The following is a 19,905-nucleotide window of genomic DNA, read 5'->3' as shown; positions in this document are numbered from 1 at the left end:
GAGCAGGGTTAGGGAAGGGCAGGAGGGATTCAAACCAAGCCTGGCAGCAGATCCTGGGGTGGTTTGGAAAGGACCTTGAGGCTCGTCCTGTTCACCCCCTGCCCTGGGCTCCACTATCCCAGGCTGCTCCCAGCCCACCCACCCTGGCCTTGGACAGCTCCAGGGAAGCGTGCTGGTTCCTGGGGGGATGTTTTCATGTTTCCTGTGTCCCAAACACTGCCGTGAATAAATAACCTCGCCCTGCTCAGGGAGGGAGGGAAGGGCTGGGAGCACAGGGAAGGTGTCGGGATCACCCCTTGCTGCTGCCCCTCCCTGAACTCCTCCTAAAATCCAGCCAGCCCATTCCTCCAGGCTTTCCTTCCACCTCCAGGAGGCCTCAACTCCTCCTTTAGAGGCTTAGAGGTTTGCACTTTTGCATTTGCTGGACACGACATCAGGATGTGACTCTAGGGTTGCTTTAAGGGGTGGGCACAGATCCCAGAGAAATCCCAGGAGCTGCTGATCCCTGATCCACCGGGCTGTCCTTGTTCTCTCCCTCTGGATCTCCCTGGGGGACTTCTCTCTGCTCCTTTGGGGTTTTATTTTTTCCCCCTGGAGAATTTCTCAGTGCTCCTTGGGTGTTTTTTTTTGTTTCCCCCTGGGAAACTTCTCAGTGCTCCTTTGGGAATTTGTTCTTTCCCCCCCTCAGGGAATTTCTCAGTGCTCCTTGGAGGTTTTTTTTGTTTGTTTGTTTGTTTGTTTCCTCCTGGGAAACTTCTCAGTACTCCCTTAAGTTTTTTTTTTGTTTGTTTGTTTGTGGGTTTTTTTTTGTTTTGTTTGTGTTTGTGTTTTTTTTTTTTTTTTGTTTTTTTTTTTTTTTTTTTGTTTTGGTTTTGGTTTTGTTTTTTTTTTTTTTTTATCCCTGGGGAACTTCTCAGTGCTCCTTTAGGAGTTTGTTCTTCCCCCCCCACATCCAGGGAATTCCTCAGTGCTCCTTTGGGAGTTTGTTCTCCCCACCCATCCAGGGAATTCCTCAGTGCTCCTTTGGGAGTTTGTTCTTTCCCCCCCAGGAATTTCTCAGTGCTCCTTTCAGATTTTAGTTTTTTTTTTTTTCCCCTGGGGAATTTCTCAGTGCTCTTTCGAGGGTCTTTGCCCACCCAAAGATGGGAAACAAATGCAGGTTGTGTGATTTATTTTCTGCCTCTTCTTCCCCCTGGAGCTGAGCTCTTGGGATGAGACACAGCAGACATTTCCCTTGGACTTTCAGGAGCTGAAGTTGATTTTTGAGGAATAAAGGACTCACAGCTTAACCCAGTAAATCTCTGCCTCTGGATTATCTGGAGCAGGCGATGAGGGACAAATTCCACGAGCCCAAAACCTTCCCTCAAAGGAAATGATATTTTGGCCATTGTTTCTTCGAGCTGGTGAATTCCTTCCCTTCCCAACTCTCTGCAATCCATCAAATCCAGCTCTCCCTGCCTGCTCCAGATAATCCTGCAGAGCATCTTCAGGGTGGTTAAAAAGTAGGGAAAGGAACTGATAAGTAAAGTTCTTGGAATTTTACTCACATGGAATTACTGCTTGTGTCAGCTGGGATGTTTGAACTCAAATTGAAACACAAAATAGCTGTAAAGTTTTACAGTAGGTTATGGCAGAGGATTCGGACTGAAAATAATTATCCTTGATAAATTTTCCTGTGCAACAATGATAAATTTTCCTGTCACAATTAGGGAGTGGTGCAGACACATTTGATGGCAAGGAAAAGCTTCACGAACCAGAGCAAACTGTAATTGTTGCTCAGCCTCACTCCTCAACTTGCAAGGCTCTGGGAGTTCAGATGCTGATGGAAGTGGATCGATTTTCCCTTATATTGAAAGCTTCCAAAAAAAAAAACCAAAAAACAACCCCTCCTCAACAAAAAAAAAAAAAAAAAACCAAAACCCAACCCACCTCCCGGGCTGCAAGTCCCATGGTTCCAATTAAAATCACCTGTTAACTTAAAAAGGTCTCTTTTTAAAAAGGGTTTAAAAGATTTTCATTTAATTGATTCAGTGTAAAATGCCCTTTACAATTACCACTATAAACTACTTGTTTCCCACTGAGTAAGACCCAATTTGAGATGTTTATCAAGACTTTGCACTCTCTCCACTCTCCATACTGAGTTCTTAAATTCTTTATTGACAGCTTGCATCTGTCAGCGAGGGATATTTTTAGTTTGTGGCAAGAAAGCTTTTAAAAGGTTGTAATGGCTCGATTTTGTAGTCTCTGTAGCCTCAAGAAATAAATCAGCTCTAAATGGCCTCGTAAGTGGGGGCAGTGCTGGGTGCCCCTCATTTCAGAGCAGGATTTCACAAATTTCTCAGTGTTTCCAGGAAGGTTTAGTGCAAAAATCACCCTCCTGCTCAGATTTCTGGAATTTTTGTCTCCTGCCATGAACTTCTTCACAATTAATAAACCTTGTGCCACTGACTGGGTCCTCCTCAGTCTCTTGACTTTGACTGTGGGGTTCGTTTAGAACTTTGGGGCTGATCCCTGTGGGTGCTTTCCAACCCAGAATATTCCACAATTTGTCCTCAAAAAACTCCTAAAGCCCCTCCTAAATTCCACAATTTGTCCTCAAAAAATCTGATGACTCCCACAATTCCACTGAGGCGAGTTTGCTGGATAAAACCCATTTATTTGACCCCATTTGCTGTCTCCTTGTGCAGATTTAATTTCATTTTTTTTTTTTCAGCAAGAAAAGGATCCAAAAATCAGAGTCCAGCTTGTTGGGTGTTCGGTGGATTTTAGTCTGGGGAATTTCCCTTGGGGAAAAGCAGCTCCCTTTTCCTTTCTCTTCTCTGGGGAAAGAAGAATTCTTCAATTTTCATCCCAGGAGCGTTGAATTTTTGCAGCACTTTGAGGAATCGAACAATTCCTGTACCCCCAACTCTCAGAAATTGTGAAATACGAACATTTTAGCAGCAAAAATCCCTTTTTCTGCAGTTTTACACCTTTGACTGAGGAAATAAATTCTTCAAATCTTCAAATCAAGGAGCATTGAAATCTTGCAGTGCTTCGAGGAATCAAACAATTCCTGTACCCCCAACTCTCAGAAATTGTGAAATATGAATATTTCACCAGCAAAAATCCCATTTTCTGCAGTTTTACACCTTTGACCTGGGGGAAAAAAGAATTCTCCAAGTCTTCAACCCAAGGAGCGTTGAAATCTTGCAGCGCTTTGAGGAATCAAACAATTCCTGTACCCCCAGCTCTCAGAAATTGTGAAATATGAATGTTTTAGCAGCAAAAGTCTCTTTTTTTTCTGCAGTTTTACACCTTTGACCCCTCAGGCTGCAGGAGCCAAGGAGGGAAGGGTCTCTCTGCAGAGGGATCTCCACCTGCTGCCTCCAGGGAGCTGCTGGGAATTGGCTTTTTCCCAGAAAAAAAATGGGAAAAGCTGGGACAAACTGGGGGAAAAAACTGGGAAAAAACTGGGATTTGTGAGTCCTTCAGGCACCAGAAGGAAAGAGATTTTTCTCCCTGGCAGTCAGCATGGATGGAATTGAGCAAATATCAGCCCAGGAGATGTTTTTTTTTTTCCTTGTGAACCCATTTGTGTCTCCATTAAAGGAGAAGGAAAGTGCTTCCCTTCAACCCCTACACCCTGAGCATCCTCCCCAGCACAGAAAAACAAAGCACAGCCCTCCTAAACCAGGGGCTGGCATCTCCTGCTCTTTGCTCTGCCTGCATTTCAGCCTTTCTCCAAGATTTTTTTGAAAAAAAAAAACCCAAAAAACCAAAAACCAAAAAACAAAAAAAAAAAAAAAAAAAAAAAAACAAAACAAAACAAAAAAAAACAAAAAAAAAAACAAAACAAAAAAACAAAAAAAAAAACAACAAAAAAAACCAAACAAGCAAAAAAAAAAACCAAAAACAAAAACAAACAAAAAAACCAAAACAAAACAAAACAAAAACAAAAACAAAACAAAACAAAACAAAACAAAAAAAAATGTTTGTGCTGCTCAGCAGCGTCGCCACAACTCCTCATTAATAAAACACATTTTTAGCGTGCTTAAACCCAGCCCAGCACTCTGACCTGGGCTTGCTGCTGATAAAAGCCCCTCCCAAATTCCCAAAACCCCTCCTAAATTACCCCAATTACACTTTGATAAGCTCAGAGTTTATTTCCACACTTTAAATTCAAATTCTACCCAGACCAAGAGAGAGAACCTTACAGCCCCTGGCTAATTACAAACCACAACAGGTTAAAGTGTCCAGCACCAAGGTGATAAATATGGGCACAATTATGGGGTTATTGTAGGGGCTTAATTAGGAGAGCTGTAATTAGCTGCTTCTTCCCAATTTTCATTGAGCAGCTAACAAAAATCAGATGGGAAGTATTTTCATTTAAAAGGCATTCTCAACAAAAATAAAATGGAAAATATTTTTATTTAAAAGGCATTCATGGAAGAGATTTAATTATTCATTGATAACTACGGGGTGGAGAAATCTCCTCTTTTGTGCCAGGAGTGGGGAAAAATGAGGCTGCCAGCCAAAAAATAAACCCCTTTTTTTTTCCCTTTAATCGGGAATTTTGGTGCCAGTCCCTGAAGAATTCTGGGAGTCCTCGCCTTCGCTTTGGTGAGGTTTCATTTGCAAACTTCAATTTGCAAAATTTCCTTCCTTTTTTTTTTGGGGGGGGGGGGATGAGGGGCTGCTGGGCACTGCCAAGGAGAGCCTGGGCTCCCCAAGAACCCAAATTTCCTGGTTTTGTCCCCATGAATCCAAATTTTCTTCTTTTTAGGTCCCCAAGTGCCCCAAATTTCCTAATTTTTATTCCCAGGCACCCCAAATTTCCTCTTTTTAGGTCTCCAAGCACCCCAAATTTCCTGGTTTAGGTCCTCAAGCACCCCAAATTTCCTCTTTTTTTCGGTCCTCAAGCACCCCAAATTTCCTGGGTTTTGTCCCCAAGCATCCCAAATTTCTTGATTTTTAGTCCCCAAACACCCCAGATTTCCTGATTTTTAGCCCCAAATCATCCCAAATTTCCACTTTTTAGGTCTCCAAGCACCCCAAATTTCCTGGTTTTAGGTCCTTAGGCATCCCAAATTTCCTGATTTTTGGCCCCCAAGCATCCCAAATTTCCTCTTTTTAGGTCCCAAATTTCCTGGTTTAGGTCCTCAAGCACCCCAAATTTCCTTTTTTTTTTGGGTCCTCAAGCATGCCAAATTTCCTGGGTTTTGTCCCAAAGTGTCCCAAATTTCTTGATTTTTAGTCCCCAAACACCCCAGATTTCCTGATTTTTGTTCCCAGGCACCCCAAATTTCCTCTTTTTAGGCCTCCAAGCAACCCAGATTTCCTGGTTTTAGGTCCCAAATCATCCCAGATTTCCTGGTTTTAGGTCCCAAATCATCCCAAATTTCCTGGGTTTTGCTGCCTGCAGCTGCTCAGTGCTCAGGGGCTGTTTCAGGAACATCTGAGGGGGTTTAAAACCAAGGCTTGGAGCTGAGCTCTGCTCCTCCCAGCATCCTTCCGAAGGAAAAAGGGGAGAGAATTGGAGTTTGAGAGGCAGGTTCCAGGGGTGGCTTTGCCAGGGAGAGGAGCAGCTTTTAATTCAGGTGCCCAGGGTCTAATTAAGTCTTTCTGCTGCTGAAATTTGAAATATTTGTGCTGTCAGAGCCTCCTTGAAGCTGCCAGGGGCTGATGGAGCCTGGAAAATTCTCCCTCTGCATCCCACGGGATCTTCATCCTCTGGCTAAGGAAAAAAAAAAAAACCTCAAAAATGCTCATTTTCCTTAAAGTTAAACAAAATAACCAATCGCTGATCCCCGCTGGTGTGGTGGCAACAGGGCACAAGCACATTTAACATCTCAGGTTTTTATTTTTGGGTTTTTTGGGGCTTTTTTTTTTTTTTCCCCTGGTGCTGCACATCCCCCTGGATTTGGCTGCTCATTTCCTGGCCCTGAAATCCTTCCCCGTGCCCGAGCTGAGCAGATGAGCCTCCAAGATTCTTCTCTTTCTTGTGCATTTAGGGGTGAAAAATCGGCAGCAAGGATTCAATTAGCATCATATCTGTGGCCTGCATCCACATTTGGGCCTGACAAAAGCAGCATCTGCTTATTAGGAGTTGCTTAATTAACCCTGACACGGCCAGTTATTATTTGGTAACAATGTCCTCTGGTGAATACTTGGAGGGGAAGGGATGGGGCAGTCATGAAAAGATGATTTTCTTCTTTTTCTTGGAGCTCCTTTCAGCGTCAAAAGCTGGGGCTGACCTTGTGCAGAGAAGTCCCTGATTTCTGGACCTGACTTAGGTCTAATTTCCAGAGGCTAATTTGCCTCTGGAAGTTTTGGTTTATTTGTAAATTTATATATAAATTAATAATTTATATATAAAAACAAATAATTTATTTGTAAATTTATATATAAATTAATAAATTTTTTCATCAGAAAATGCGATGGTCAATACTGGCAGGAGGCTTTAAATGATTTTCTTCTTTTTCTTGGAGCTCCTTTCAGCATTAAAAGCTGGGCTGACCTTGTGCAGAGAAGTCCCTGATTTCTGGACCTGACTTAGGTGGGGCTAATTTGCCTCTGGAAGTTTTGGTTTATTTGTAAATTTATATATATATTTTTTTTTTTCATCAGAAAATGCATGGTCAACACTGGCAGGAAGGCTTTAAATCATATGGGATGGATTCATGTGGTACACGAAAATTAAAGTTGCCTTAATTGCTTTTCCTGAGGTTGATTAAGACAAACTTAATCAGGCAGGATCTCAGTGGAAAACCTGGAAACTCCTTTGGAGCTCACAAACTCATCTCAAGCAACTCTACACAAACTCCAGAGCTCTGCCGTGATGGGGGTGAGGTCAGCAGCTCTGTGGGAATTGCAGAAACCTCCTGAATTTCCCCGGGAGGAAATCGGAGGGTGTGTGCTGAGGAAGGGATGGCACAGCTCAGAATCCCGGGATTTCGGGGGCAGGAGTGGAGAAAAATCCAGAGCTGGCAGAGCCACCCTGCCGGGCATGGGAGCTGCAGCTCTGGGGGAACCTTCAGCATTTAACAGGCAAGGAAGTCCCAGTTTAAATTCGGGCAGCACAATTATTGTGTGTCATCTCAGAGGAAAAATGTTTGAGTTAAATTGTGAGGTGGAAAGCAGGGAGCGCCTGTGATGTATTTAAATCTTTCTTTCTTTCTTTCTTCTTTCTTTCTTTCTTTCTTTCTTTCTTTCTTTCTTTCTTTCTTTCTTTCTTTCTTTCTTTCTTTCTTTCTTTCTTTCTTTCTTTCTTTCTTTCTTTCTTCTTTCTTTTCTTTCTTTCTTTCTTCTCTTTCTTTCTTTCTTCTTCTTTCTTTCTTTCTTTCTTTCTTCTTTCTTTCTTTCTTTCTTTCTTTCTTTCTTTCTTCTTTCTTTCTTTCTTTCTTTCTTTCTTTCTCTTCTTTCTTTCTTCTCTTTCTTCCTTTCTTCCTTTCTTCCTTTCTCCTTTCTTCCCTTTCTTCCTTTCTTCCTTTCCTTCTTCCTTTCTTCCTTTCCTTCCTTCCTTCCTTCCTTCCTTCCTTCCTTCCTTCCTTCCTTCCTTCCTTCCTTCCTTCCTTCCTTCCTTCCTTCCTTCCTTCCTTCCTTCCTTCCTTCCTTCCTTCCTTCCTTCCTTCCTTCCTTCTTCCTTCCTTCCTTCCTTCCTTCCTTCCTTCCTTCCTTCCTTCCTTCCTTCCTTCCTTCCTTCCTTCCTTCCTTCCTTCCTTCCTTCCTTCCTTCCTTCCTTCCTTCCTTCCTTCCTTCCTTCCTTCCTTCCTTCCTCTCCATAATATACAGAAATATTTCTATTTTTTGCTTCACATCCACTGCATTGAAGCACAAATTTTCCAAGACACACAGAATTAATCAGAATTAATCAGAATTAATCCATGCAGAGTCCTTTGCTCCCCAGACCAACCCAAAAACCTCGACGAAGCCCAGAATTTGTGAAATTCCCTTTTCCAGCCTCCCCTGTGATCCCAGCAGCTCCGAGTGCCTTGGATTGGGTGGAGTAACTTATTAGGGAGCATGAATAAAACTTGTTACCCTAATTGGAAGAAAAGCTGAAATAAACCTCAAGCTTGAGGCATTAATGGATGGCAGAGGAGGATCCGGCTTCCTGTCCTTTTAGGATTGGATGGCAACAACCTCAGCCACCACAGCTAAATTAGAGAAGATGGCTTTCCATAATTTCTCCAAACAATCACTTAAAGGGGAGCGGTATAATTCCACGAAATAGGTGAATGGAGTACTGATCCATTTTATGGAACCATCAATAAACTAAACCTTGCCTGCTTTTAAGATTAAAACTGAGGAAAAAAAAAAAAAAGAAAAAAGCCCCCAAAAAAGAAAAAAGCTTACAGGCAGAGAAGGGAGAAAAAAAGAGTATTTATCTTTACACAGAAAATTTGTGTGCTAGTAAAGTGCAGGCAGTGACAGGAATTTCAATTATTTAATCAAAAAGAAAATGAAAGTGGCTTTAAGTGTTGTGATTTGAGCCAGTGAAATCTAATGTGGGCTCACATTGAATATGAGGAAAATGGGAAGAAAATTAAAGCTGCTCCTACTTAAATCATGTGGTTACAAATGGTAAATTAGTTTCTCGATGTTTTCATTTAAGTGTTTTAAGTGGAAGGTTTTATTCTTAATGTAGTGTTGTGACACAGAATAAAAACCTTATCTGTCTCTATGGCTTTTTTTTTTTTTCCTTCCCCCCTCCGTGCTGCTGCCTTAGAAGGCAAAAGGGGAAAAAGCTGCAGCAGCGCTCGCCTGCTTTTGTGAAAATTGGGAGGCAATATGCTTTCACCACAGGCTCATTAAGGTAATAGATGAATAATGTCTATTAAAAATGCACTAGGCTAAATGAATTTAATGCGTGTTGGGAGTGAAATTGCGCTTGCTGGAGGATACAGGCTGGAAAATTCTCTCTTTTTTTTTTTTTTTCTTATTGTTGGAGTTATTTGGGGCCTCAAGGAGCGACGTCGGCCGGGCAGAAATGCACGCACAGAGATTTTATTTGGGAGAGTGAGAGAAAGCTCCAAAAATCCTAAAATCCCTCAGTATTTTGGAGAAGATCTTCTGTGATTTGTTCATTCCCCTCTTTCTGGCTGTTTTCCTGCCTCCAAGCTGATGGTCCTTGCCTTGTAGGTTTAATTTTCCACATTATTTTCCAATAACCATTGGGAACTCTTTTGAAAAGCCAAACTTGGGTCCCTCCAAACACAAAAGAAAACAAAATGTGTGCAGAAAACCTTTTTTTTTTTTTCTTTTTTGCATTGTTAACGTGGGCGATTTCATTGCACTGAACATCTCCAACATCAACTTTGAAGAGTAGAAAACACATTTATTTCTTATTATCCACATTGTATTCTATATTATTATATATATAGTTATATATATTATATAACACATTTATTATTGATTAACTAGGAGCCCCATTCTTAAAAATGCCAGATGGACGGGGGTTCAATCAAGACCTAAAAATCCCAAATTTCCTCCCATCAGTAAGAAATCAGCAGGCTTTGAAGTGTGTGGGATTTTCTGTCCATTTCTCCAGTTCCAAAAAGAAATCCCAAACTCACTGCAGCGATTTTCAGGGATTTCCAGCCTTCTGTGCAGCCACTTCCATCAGGAATATTTGGGGAAATGTATATTTGAGGCTGTTAATTGTCCAATTAATTTCACTTAAATTGGCTTCTGGGAAGAGGAGATTTAGGGAGGCACATACAAGCACCAATTTCTTTTTCTATTTTTGTGCAGGAAATCATATTAAAATCAAATATTAGGAATAGCCAGGCTGAATCGAAAAAAACGGGTTTGAAAAATCATCTCAATATTTTGTTATTGGTTTGTTAGGACGTATCCACCTGCATCACTCCTTGTTTGAAATGAATATTTCCCTTTGAAAGTAATATTAAATTTTAAAATGAATTTAAAAATTAATATTGTATTAAATGTGAGGAAGTATTTTGAACATTAGACACCATCCCCTCACTTCGAACACCCTCCCCTTTGGCAATGGACAAAATGCCATTTCAAAATGCAATTTCCACTTTTAGAGCATTATTTGAAGATGCATTTGTGAGATGCTGACTTGATTCTCTTTTATTTTTTTTCTCCCCTTTCCCCCCCCAGACCTGTCATCCACTTCTGGAGTGCTTAAAATAAAGTGCACAGATACAGAGGAAGCTGAAAGAGTCAAGAAGCCACATAATACAGAAATGTTTGGAGTAAAGGTGTGTTACTCAGATCTTTCTAAAGTACATTTCTGCCTTTATTCTGAAGGCCACAGCAGAGCCAACTCTGCCTAATGCAAGTAATGGAACCAATCTCTCCCTTTGATCATCAAAAAGGTGATTTTTTTTTTCCTAATTTTTTTTTTTTTTTTTTTTTTTTTTTTTTTTTGTAAACTGGTTTTGCCATCTGTTTTGGGGCAAACATGAAAGAAAACAAGGTTTAATTATGCTGCAATAAAGGACAATTCCATTTAATGAGGAAATTGTGCTGCTGCGCCGGTGACACGGGAACATCTCAGGTGGGAGTCGTGACTTCTGCGTGCAGAAGGTGATGTAGAAATCTGTGTGCTTAAACTGGCTGGAAAAACCAAGCCAAGTGCACTGAGGCTTGTCTTAAGTGATTGATAAAATCCACTTCCCACTAGAATTGACCTTTTAACTGCAGCCTGAATGGTGGTTAGGAAATCTGAGTGCAGGGTTTGTGAACAAGCACAGAAAGGCTCAAAATACAAACCCAGACAGGAGAGCTGTGCAGAGAGCTGGAGATCAGCGTGCTCATCCCCAGGTTACAGCCACTCCTTTCCTCTCTGTGCTCACTGTCATGCGTCAAATATCATTTACAGGCTTAGAAAAGTGGGGGTTTTTATGCTACAGGCTGGATGTTTTCTGTGTGTTTGACACAGAGCTGGGTTTGGGAGGAGTTGTGGGGTCAGCCTGGATGCTCACAGCAGCTCTCCCTGACCTCGGAGTGCAGATTTTTCTTTTTGAGGCTTCAGAACGAGAGATTCTAAAGCTGGAAAGCAAAAAAGTGGAATCCAAAAGGGCTCAAAGTATTGGTGTCGCTCAGGTTTTTGTGCTCCAGTGGGTTTTATAGAAGTGAACTCCTCACTTACTCCAGACTGGGGGTTATTTATCCCAGGGGTTTCTCTGAGTGGGAAAGGCACGTGAGCTTTTTCCACGCAGCAGCAGAGCGTGGCAAATAATCAGAGAGAAGCCACAGAGGACAGGAGGAAAACAATGGGAATAAAATAAAGGTTGGATGGACAAGAAAGGGGAAAGCAGGATTATCCCACCCCAGAGGTTAAAGGCAAGGGGTGTACGTGGCTCATACAGCACAGAATCAGGAAAACAAGGGAGGTCCGAGCCATTAGTGCAAAAAAGGGGGAATCAAAAGGTGCAGTTGTGCAGCTGATTGTTCCACAGCTGGAATGAAAGCAAACCACGGAGCCTCAGTGTGCTAAAGGCAGCAACAAAGAGGGACCACAGCAGCAGGAATGGATTTTTTCCAGCAGAGGATTAGCCCAGATCCCAAAGTACAGATGGTCCTGGGTGAAATAATCACCTCTGCGCCCAGGGAGCCAGCGGGGCCCAAGGGCTGGGGCAAGGAGGAATTGAGAGGGAACCAAATGAAGAGGAGAATAATTGAAAGAAGGTTCCAGGGAAAGTTCTGAGCCTCCCTCCTGATTTTTGATCCATTCTGAAGAGAAAGGAAAAGAAAGAGAGAAGGAAAGAGAGAAAGAAAGAGAGGGAGAGAGAAAGTGGGAAAGAAAGAGAAAAGAAAGAAAGAAAAAGAGAGACAAGAGAGAGAAAGGGGGAAAGAGAAAAAGAAAGGGAAGAGAAGAGAAGAGAAGAGAAGAGAAGAGAAGAGAAGAGAAGAGAAGAGAAGAGAAGAGAAGAGAAGAGAAGAGAAGAGAAGAGAAGAGAAGAGAAGAAGAGAAGAGAAGAGAAGAGAAGAGAAGAGAAGAGAAGAGAAGAGAAGAGAAGAGAAGAGAAGAGAAGAGAAGAGAAGAGAAATCTGTCTTGCTGGGTTTTGAAAATGTCCAGATCACTCTGCTGAAGCTGAAAACAGCTGCTGGGTAATGAAGAAGGTCTCAATTAATAAGTGTCACTTTTAAGGAAGTGTTTTGGATCAGACCTGTCAATGTTTTTATTCTCTCCCTTGAGGAAACACTCAGGGTTATCAGATAATGAGACAAATTTTCAGTAGAGAGATAAAATTCTGGATTTGAGAATGAAACTGCTGAGCCCACCCCATGGGTAGCTGAGTTTGGGAGCTGTGTAAGGAAGCGATAATCTTTTTACACTTTCAATTTTATCCCTTTTTATCCCCAAGATTCCTGCAGTCCTTGGTGGGATAGAAACCTCAGAAGTGCCTTCCTGTCTCAAAACCTTCTCCCATCAGCAGCACTTTCATAGCCCTGTGCTTTTCCCCTGGCACTTCAGCCCTGGAATTATTGTGCTTTTCTGGGGAGGTTCAGTGATTTTCCCAGCATTACACAGAGCCGGCTTTTAACCTGAGTGTTTATTGTCTGGGGAGAAATCACCAGGCTGATTTCCCCTCTGGTTCCCGTTCTGGCTTTTCCTCTGCTCAGCACAGGTGAAGGACAGTGCCAGGCTGGGCAATGACAGGGTTTTGAGGCACCAGAAGCCAAGGGATGAATGATGAGCCTTGGAAAACTTGGATGGATCTTTCCCTTCCACCAAGCCTGGTTAGGAGGCAAACTCCTCTCTGAAGCTTCGTTTCCCCTCTCTCAGCCCTGGGACATCAAACCCATCCTCTGAGCTCTCCTTGAGCTGCTGCCAGGGCACAGCAGAGGCCTTCCAGCAGAAATATTCCCAGAATCACTGAATATCCCAAGCTGGAAGGGACCCACGAGGAGCTCAGCTCCCGTTCCTCTGTGGCAAAGCTGAAATGGCAGAAAATTTCCAGGGCAGTCCCCACCTGGTGCTCCAGGGGTTCCCACTTTGTCTCAGCTGAGCTGGATTGATAAAATCCCTCAGCACCAGCACATCCATCCCACTCCTGCATTTTCCACAGGGTGCCAGGCGAAGCTGAGCTTGTGGAGAAAAGGCAGATTTGGGCAAAGGCAGACAGGATGGGGATGGGGAGAGGCGCTGGGGCAAGCCGGGGAGCAGTTTTGCCTCTCCCCAGCAGCAGAGGCACTCTGCTGGGAATGGGAAGTGGCTGAGCCTCAAGCATCAGGCAAGGAACATTCTCCATTAAGCCAAGCTTTGTGTTCAAAGCCCTCTCTCGGTGTTACATGTGTGGCTACTCAGCCCGGGCTCTTCAGCCCTCTCTGCTGCAGCCAGGCTCCCATTTGGAGCCTATCAAGGCTGTCTGTTTTTAATTTAACCCTTCCTTTAGGAGTGGATTGGTCTTGAAAGGCATGAAAAGGCCGGGCTCCCGAGCTACCTTACCTCTTCAAGAGGCACGGCAAGGTAAGTGCCTGTATTTTTAAACCACACCAAATTTATCCCTAATGCAGCACACTGAAATAAAGCTGCCAGCATCAATGCAGCCGTGCTGACCTTTGAAATGACCCCCGAGGTTTTAAGTCAAATACATTTCTCTTTTCCTGGATAAAATTCTCCCTGTGATGTCTTCAAATGATCTAAGTGTGCGAGTGATGATGTTTATCTAAGCAAAGCACGTGTGTTCTTAAATCAGAAACGGGGTGCATCACTTCCAGCAGGTTCACAAACCTCTTGGAGCCCACAAAAATCAGTTTTGTTTTATTGAAGGAGCTCCACGGCAGCGTGGCTGTGGTTAAGATAAAAAATCAGGAGGACTGAGTTGTGTGGGGTCCAGACTGGGATTTACAGAGTCCCCCAAGGTGTTTAGGGGGATGGGAAAAGGGACAATTCTGGTCCTCCCTTCTGGTTCCTCACAAATGGGGAGGGAAACAGCCCAAGCTGCAGCTTCTCCCTGCCTTGCCATGGTCCTGATCCTGATCCTGATCCTGGTCCTGATCCCAATCCCAATCCCGATCCTGATCCCGGTGCTGGTCCTGGTCCTGGTCCTGGTCCTGGTCCTGGTCCTGATCCTGATCTTACTCCTGATCCTGATCCTGCTCCTGACCCCAATCCTGACCCTGATCCTGACCCCAGTCCTGATCCTGATCCTGATCCTGATCCTGGTTCTGCTCCTGATCCCGATCCTGATCCTGATCTTACTCCTAATCCTGATCCTGCTCCTGCCTCCTGATTCTGATCCTGATCCCAATCCCGATCCAGATCCTGCTCCTGATCCTGATCCTCATCCCGATCCCGATCCCGATCCCCATCCTGATCCTCATCCAGATCCTGATCCTGATCCCCATCCCCATCCTGCTCCTGTTCCTGCCCCTGCTCCTGCCCCTGCCCCTGCTCCTGCTCCCTATCCTGATCCCTATCCTGATCCCTGTATTTTCGCTCCTGGTTGTGCCCCCAGCCCTGCAGGTCTGGGGCAGTTTCTGCTGGGGGACACCTCCACAGGGTCTGTTCTCCCAGAGTTTGGCACCAAACGGGATGGGGTGTGTAGGGAAAGGCTCTGTTCGTGTCCATGTGTCTGTCCAGCCTGGCAAGGGGCTAATCCAGGATCCCAGGGGCTGCTCCTGGGCGTGTCTGGGGGTCCCTGGATGAAATCCACTCTGCTGGGTCCCCATCACCCCAGGGACCTGCAGAAGAGGGACAAATGGGGAAAAACAGGGGAAAATACTTCTGGGGGTAGAAAGGACCAGACATACCTGGCACCCCATTTCTGTCACAAGCAGCTGTGAGATGTTACCTTATAAAAAATCCCTGGATGTGAGGACTGCAGGGGAGATCTCTCCTTCCTGGGGCTGCCGTCCTGCCCCTTCTCCACAGATGGCGTTTGCACCCTCTGCTTCTCGCCCCAAAACAGCAGCAGGGAGAGGCTGTCGTGCCTGAAGTGCCACTGCACCATTTGGGGACGAGTTTTGCTGCAAATTAACACCAGGACACAGCCCCTTTCCTGCTCTGCCTCATTCACCTGTGCCCTAAATAAAGAGGAGCTCCAAAAATCAGCCCTGCCAATGTTCTTGCTCGAGTCCTGAAGCCGTGACCCAATCTGGCTGTGGTGACAGAGCTTTAATCTTCCAGCTCTGCTTTAAATACCCAAATTTACCCCCCCAAGAGCCGGGTGAAGCCCCGGCCCCCCCCCGGCAGAGCAATCTCAGCTGATGAAATGGCCCCTCAAGCAGCTTACACACTCCTCATTAACAGGGGGGCATTAGCCCCGTTTCATCACCCTGAATTCATCGGCTCAGTTGCTCCAGCACAGAAAGTTGGATTTTAAAATCCTTCAGCCTAAAACTCCTAATGGTCATTTCAGGAGGGGCCACTGCAACAGAATTATTGCCTTCATCTATTTATTTTTTTAATCTAGTAGTTTATTTATTTGTCTATTTATTTATTTGTCTATTTATTTATTTGTCTATTTTTCCTGGGCAAAAAGAGGGAGAGGAGAGGAGAGGAGAGGAGAGGAGAGGAGAGGAGAGGAGAGGAGAGGAGAGGAGAGGAGAGGAGAGGAGAGGAGAGGAGAGGAGAGGAGAGGAGAGGAGAGGAGAGGAGAGGAGAGGAGAGGAGAGGAGAGGAGAGGAGAGAGGAGAGGAGAGGAGAGGAGAGGAGAGGAGAGGAGAGGAGAGGAGAGGAGAGGAGAGGAGAGGAGAGGAGAGTTTTTATTTATTTATCCTGGAGAAAAAGAGGGAGAGGAGAGGAGCTGAGTTTTTCCCCCAGTCCTGGGGGACTCCTCCTGCTTTCCTGCATCAGGGCAGCTGATCCGTACTCTGCAGGCAACTGTGTGTATAATCATATACATAATTTAAAATATAAAAAAACACATATTACAGATAAAAATATAATACGCGATATAAACACAAATATAGCGCATAAAATAAAGGCAGAAACGCGTGTGTATTTAACATACAGAAATACTCGCCGCTGAGGCGTGCGAGCGCTGCCTGTGCGCGGGCACCACGGCACAAAACCAAGCGTGGCTGTGGCTCTAACGGGGCACAAAACGCTCCCGTGGGCTTTCCTGCGGGCACGGGGAGCTCTCCGACCGCCCCGTCCCGAATTTTGGCAGCTGCTGAAGGAGCCACCGCTGCCCCCCGGCCCGCGGCTGTGCCCGGCACCGCTGGAGAACCCGCGAGCCGCGCACTCATTAAAGCCCCGCGCTCGCCGTTTCTATTCTTTTACAGCTTTTTCCTCATCTATTTACCATTTACCAGCTCATCCATATGGAAGGCATGGCTTGCACTTCCCTGAGAACTGTACTTTTAGGACTAATTGATTCGGGTAATTAATTTGTTCTACCTGCTGGATCAGATGGAAACGCTGTCCGTGTGCCCAAGGATTAGCACTTGTCTTTCTAACATCTTTCTTAATTATCTAATAGCATGGGTTGTGCGAATTCTGCCTCTATTAGAACACTTTTACTATTAACGGTAGTGATTGGAATTGTGATGACAACTCGATTTCAACAAATTAGAGCTTAAAATCAGGAGATGAAGGAGAAGCGCCTTCTTTTAATTTCCCTGAGTTTAACATCAATAATTAGAGCAATTTTCCGAGATGCGAACCGAAATTATCTCGGCTATGATGTGGTGTATCACCCTCATTTGAGCAAATTGACTCCGGGGAAATGAATGGTGCAGATTAGAGGGGTGAGGAAAGGCAAAAAAAAAAAAAAAAAAAAAGACAAACAGAGGAAGGACCCAAAAAAAAAAAAAAAAAAGTGTTGGCGCAACAGAGAGCGGGGAAGGGATGGGAACAAAACCGTGGTGGGATGAGAGTTGAGAGGGAAGGGAGAAGCTGCGTGCGCGGGGACAGGTTGGGAGCGGAGCGTGGGAAAGAACCGCTGGTTTATTTCCCCCAAGTTTTGTTCTTTAAAAAATTTATTTATTTATTTTATAAAAAGAAAAAAAAAAAACAAACAAACCCAAACCAAAGAAAGGAGATCCCCCTCCCGTGTTTGGGGAAACGCCCCAAGCGCCGCGCTCGGAGCGGGGCTGAGCGCGCTGGTGCGGAGCGCTGCGCGGGGAGGCTGCGGAGCGGCTCCCGGGCGGCTCCTCGCCCCCTCCTCGCCCCCTCCTCGCCCCCGGGGTGGTTTGGGTGGCCCGGCAGGCCCGTCCCCCCCCCGCTCGCCATTGGCTCAGCGCGCATCCCCCTTCCCAGCGCGCCTCAAAGGCGCGCAGCGCCCCGCGCATCCCCGACGCGCCCGCCTCGCCTCCCCCGGCTCCGCCAGCTTATTTCTGCCTGGGGGATTCGGTTTATTTTTTTAAATTATTATCACTATTTATTTTGACTGCGGATTTAAAAAAAAAAAAAAAAACAAACAACTTTATTTATTTATTTCCATCATTCTTTTCATTTCTTCCCTGGCGGCCCGGGGGTGCAGCCGGCCGCCCCCTCTCTCTGCTCCCGCAGCTCGGCGCGGCTCCGTCCCTTGCCCGCTGCCCGAGGGGGACCGAGCCGCCATGAACCTCAACTTCACATCGCCCGTGCTCCCCGTGTCCACGGGCAGGCCCACCTCCTTCTTCATCGAGGACATCCTGCTGCACAAGCCCAAACCCCTGCGGGAGGTGCCCCCCGAGCACTTCCCCGGCTCCTTGGCCTCCCGCGTGCCCCTCTTGGACTATGGGTACCCCCTGATGCCCACCCCGACCCTGCTGGCGCCTCACCCGCACCCCGCCCTGCACAAGCCGGAGCATCACCACCACCACCCCTATTTCCTCACCACCTCGGGTAAGTGCGGCAGCACCTGCCGGGTTCGGGGCGTCCAGGTGGGCACTCGGGTGGGGACTCGGGTGAAAGAGCCGCTCTGAGGCAGCCAGGTATCTTGTACATCCCTCGCCACCACCCTGCTGCATCCCCCGGGGCAGGAGCAGCTCGCCCTGGGGCAGCCACTTCGTTAGCGGATGCCCAAAACCTTGAGAGTTTGCCTCTCTTTGCCTTTATTTGTTTTTTTAAAATCGCTTTAATTTGGGGACCGATAACCTCGCTTTTCCCTCTCGTTGTCCATGCGGGCTTCGCTTTTCCGCCTCCAGCAGCTCCGCTCCTCTCCCGCACCCTGCGGCTCTGCTCGTCCCCGGGCCCGTTTCTTGCTCTGCAAGAAAAAAACCTCCAAATTTCCCAAGCCGTGTGTCAGCGGGGCCGTGAAGGATCGCTTCCCCCTTCCCAGTCTTTTCCAGGGCTCCCTCCCAGTCTTTTCCAGGGCTCCCCCGGATTTTTCCGTGCCCATTTCGTTGTGGTTTCGTCGCCGGGAGGGTTCAGGTGTCCGCGCCAGCCTCGGGTCCCCTCCGGTGGCAGCGCTGCCCGGGCTCCCTTCACCTTCCCGGGGTGGGCTCGGCGGGGGCGAAGCGCTTGGAAAATCCCCCCGTTTTCAGCACAACGAAACCCCCAAACCCAAACCAATCAATCGACCTCGAAAACGAAATAAACGAAAAAACGACAAAAAATCCAAAGAGGCGGAGGGAGAGCCCACCCCGAGCCGCAGCAGGAAAAGTCCGACTTTCCTGGGGGTTTGCCCCGGTCCCGGCTCCCTGGCCGACCGCAGCGCGGGGCTCCGCCGTGTGTCCCCCCAGGAATGCCGGTGCCAGCGCTTTTCCAGCACCACGCTCACGCCGAGCTGCCCGGGAAGCACTGCCGCCGCCGCAAAGCCCGCACCGTGTTCTCCGACTCGCAGCTCTCCGGCCTGGAGAAGAGGTTTGAGATCCAGCGGTACCTCTCCACGCCCGAGCGGGTGGAGCTGGCCACGGCCCTCAGCCTCTCCGAGACACAGGTACGGGGAGCGGGGACTGGGTCTGGCACCTGTCCCCAGCCCTCATCCCGTCCAGCATCCCCACATCCCGAGGAGCATCCCCTCATCCCGTCCAGCATCCCCACATCCCGAGGAACATCCCCACATCCCATCCTTTCAGCATTCCCCGGATCACTTCCAGCATCCCAGCTCCCCGTGCAGCATCCCTGCATCCCCTCCAGCATCCTGCACATCGCATCCCCTCTGAATCCTCACATCCCACCCACTCAGCACCCCTGGATCACTTCCAGCATCCCCGCATCCATCACAGCCAGAATCCTTCTCCCTTTAATTTTTCCCCCTTCTTTTTTTTTTTTTTTTTTCAATATTTCTCCCACTTTGCCTCCTCTCCCCAGGTGAAAACCTGGTTCCAGAACCGCCGCATGAAGCACAAAAAGCAGCTGCGGAAGACGCAGGACGACCCGAAGCAGACGGGCGGGGAGGAGAGCCGGGAGCAGAGCTCCCCCGAGCCCGAGCTGCCCGAGCCGGCCGGAGCCGAGCCCCGCAAGGGCCCCCCCGGCCCCTTCCTGCTGCAGGACCCCGAGGACGAGGTGGACATCCTGGAGGAGGGGGACATCTGCCCCCACCGCCTCTAGGACAGCCGGGGCTCTCCTGCCTCTCCTTGCCTCTGCCCCGGCCCCGCAGGTCGCCCCCGCCTCCGCACCTCGGGAACGGCTCGGGAAGGGGGGGCACGGCTCGGGAAGGGGGTGTGGATGCGGGGGAGCCCCCTCCCCTCCCCGGGGCGAAGGTAGCGATGCCCCCGAGGGGGCCGGGACCCCACGGTGCCGCCGGTGCCCCCCAGCATCACCCCAAGGCTGGGCTTTGCTCGGAAATCTGGGGCGGGGGGAGTGAAACGAGCCGAGTTTGCTTTAGGTTCCCCCTTCCCTCCGAAGTGTCGGAGTTTTCCTCGTTCCCCGAACTTTCCTCGGGTGTAAAATAAATGTATACTCGTGGCAGCATGTTGTGGTTCCTGGGAGCGGCAGGCAGGGCAAATTTCACCCTTTATTCCCCGAATCCCTAAATCCTCGCCGCTCTTCCCACGCTCGCCGCCTCCATCCCCAGTGCGGGAGGTCGGGCAGAGCTTCCAAGAGGTGCATAAATAAAAAGAATTGT

At 47.1% G+C, this 19,905-nt stretch overlaps 1 protein-coding gene across 1 annotated transcript; it reads left to right on the top strand.

Annotated features, from left to right (window-relative positions):
* Window positions 1-17,470: 17,470 nt before the first annotated feature.
* BSX (brain specific homeobox) lies at window positions 17,471-19,388 on the top strand. The gene is made up of 3 exons (XM_053997164.1): window positions 17,471-17,738; window positions 18,578-18,774; window positions 19,149-19,388. The coding sequence occupies exons 1-3, from the start codon at window positions 17,471-17,473 to the stop codon at window positions 19,386-19,388; spliced, it is 705 nt and encodes a 234-aa protein (XP_053853139.1).
* Window positions 19,389-19,905: the final 517 nt, after the last annotated feature.

Source organism: Vidua macroura, chromosome 22 (assembly GCF_024509145.1).
Source record: "Vidua macroura isolate BioBank_ID:100142 chromosome 22, ASM2450914v1, whole genome shotgun sequence".
Lineage (NCBI taxonomy): Eukaryota > Metazoa > Chordata > Aves > Passeriformes > Viduidae > Vidua > Vidua macroura.
This window is presented reverse-complemented; position numbering and strand designations above follow the sequence as displayed.

Excerpts from the sequence above, each read along its gene's own strand:
- BSX (XM_053997164.1), top strand. The coding sequence starts at position 17,471 with ATGAACCTCAACTTCACATCGCCCGTGCTCCCCGTGTCCACGGGCAGG. Across the intron at positions 17,739-18,577 it reads CTATTTCCTCACCACCTCGG|GAATGCCGGTGCCAGCGCTT; the intron begins GTAAGTGCGGCA and ends GTGTCCCCCCAG. Across the intron at positions 18,775-19,148 it reads TCAGCCTCTCCGAGACACAG|GTGAAAACCTGGTTCCAGAA; the intron begins GTACGGGGAGCG and ends TCCTCTCCCCAG.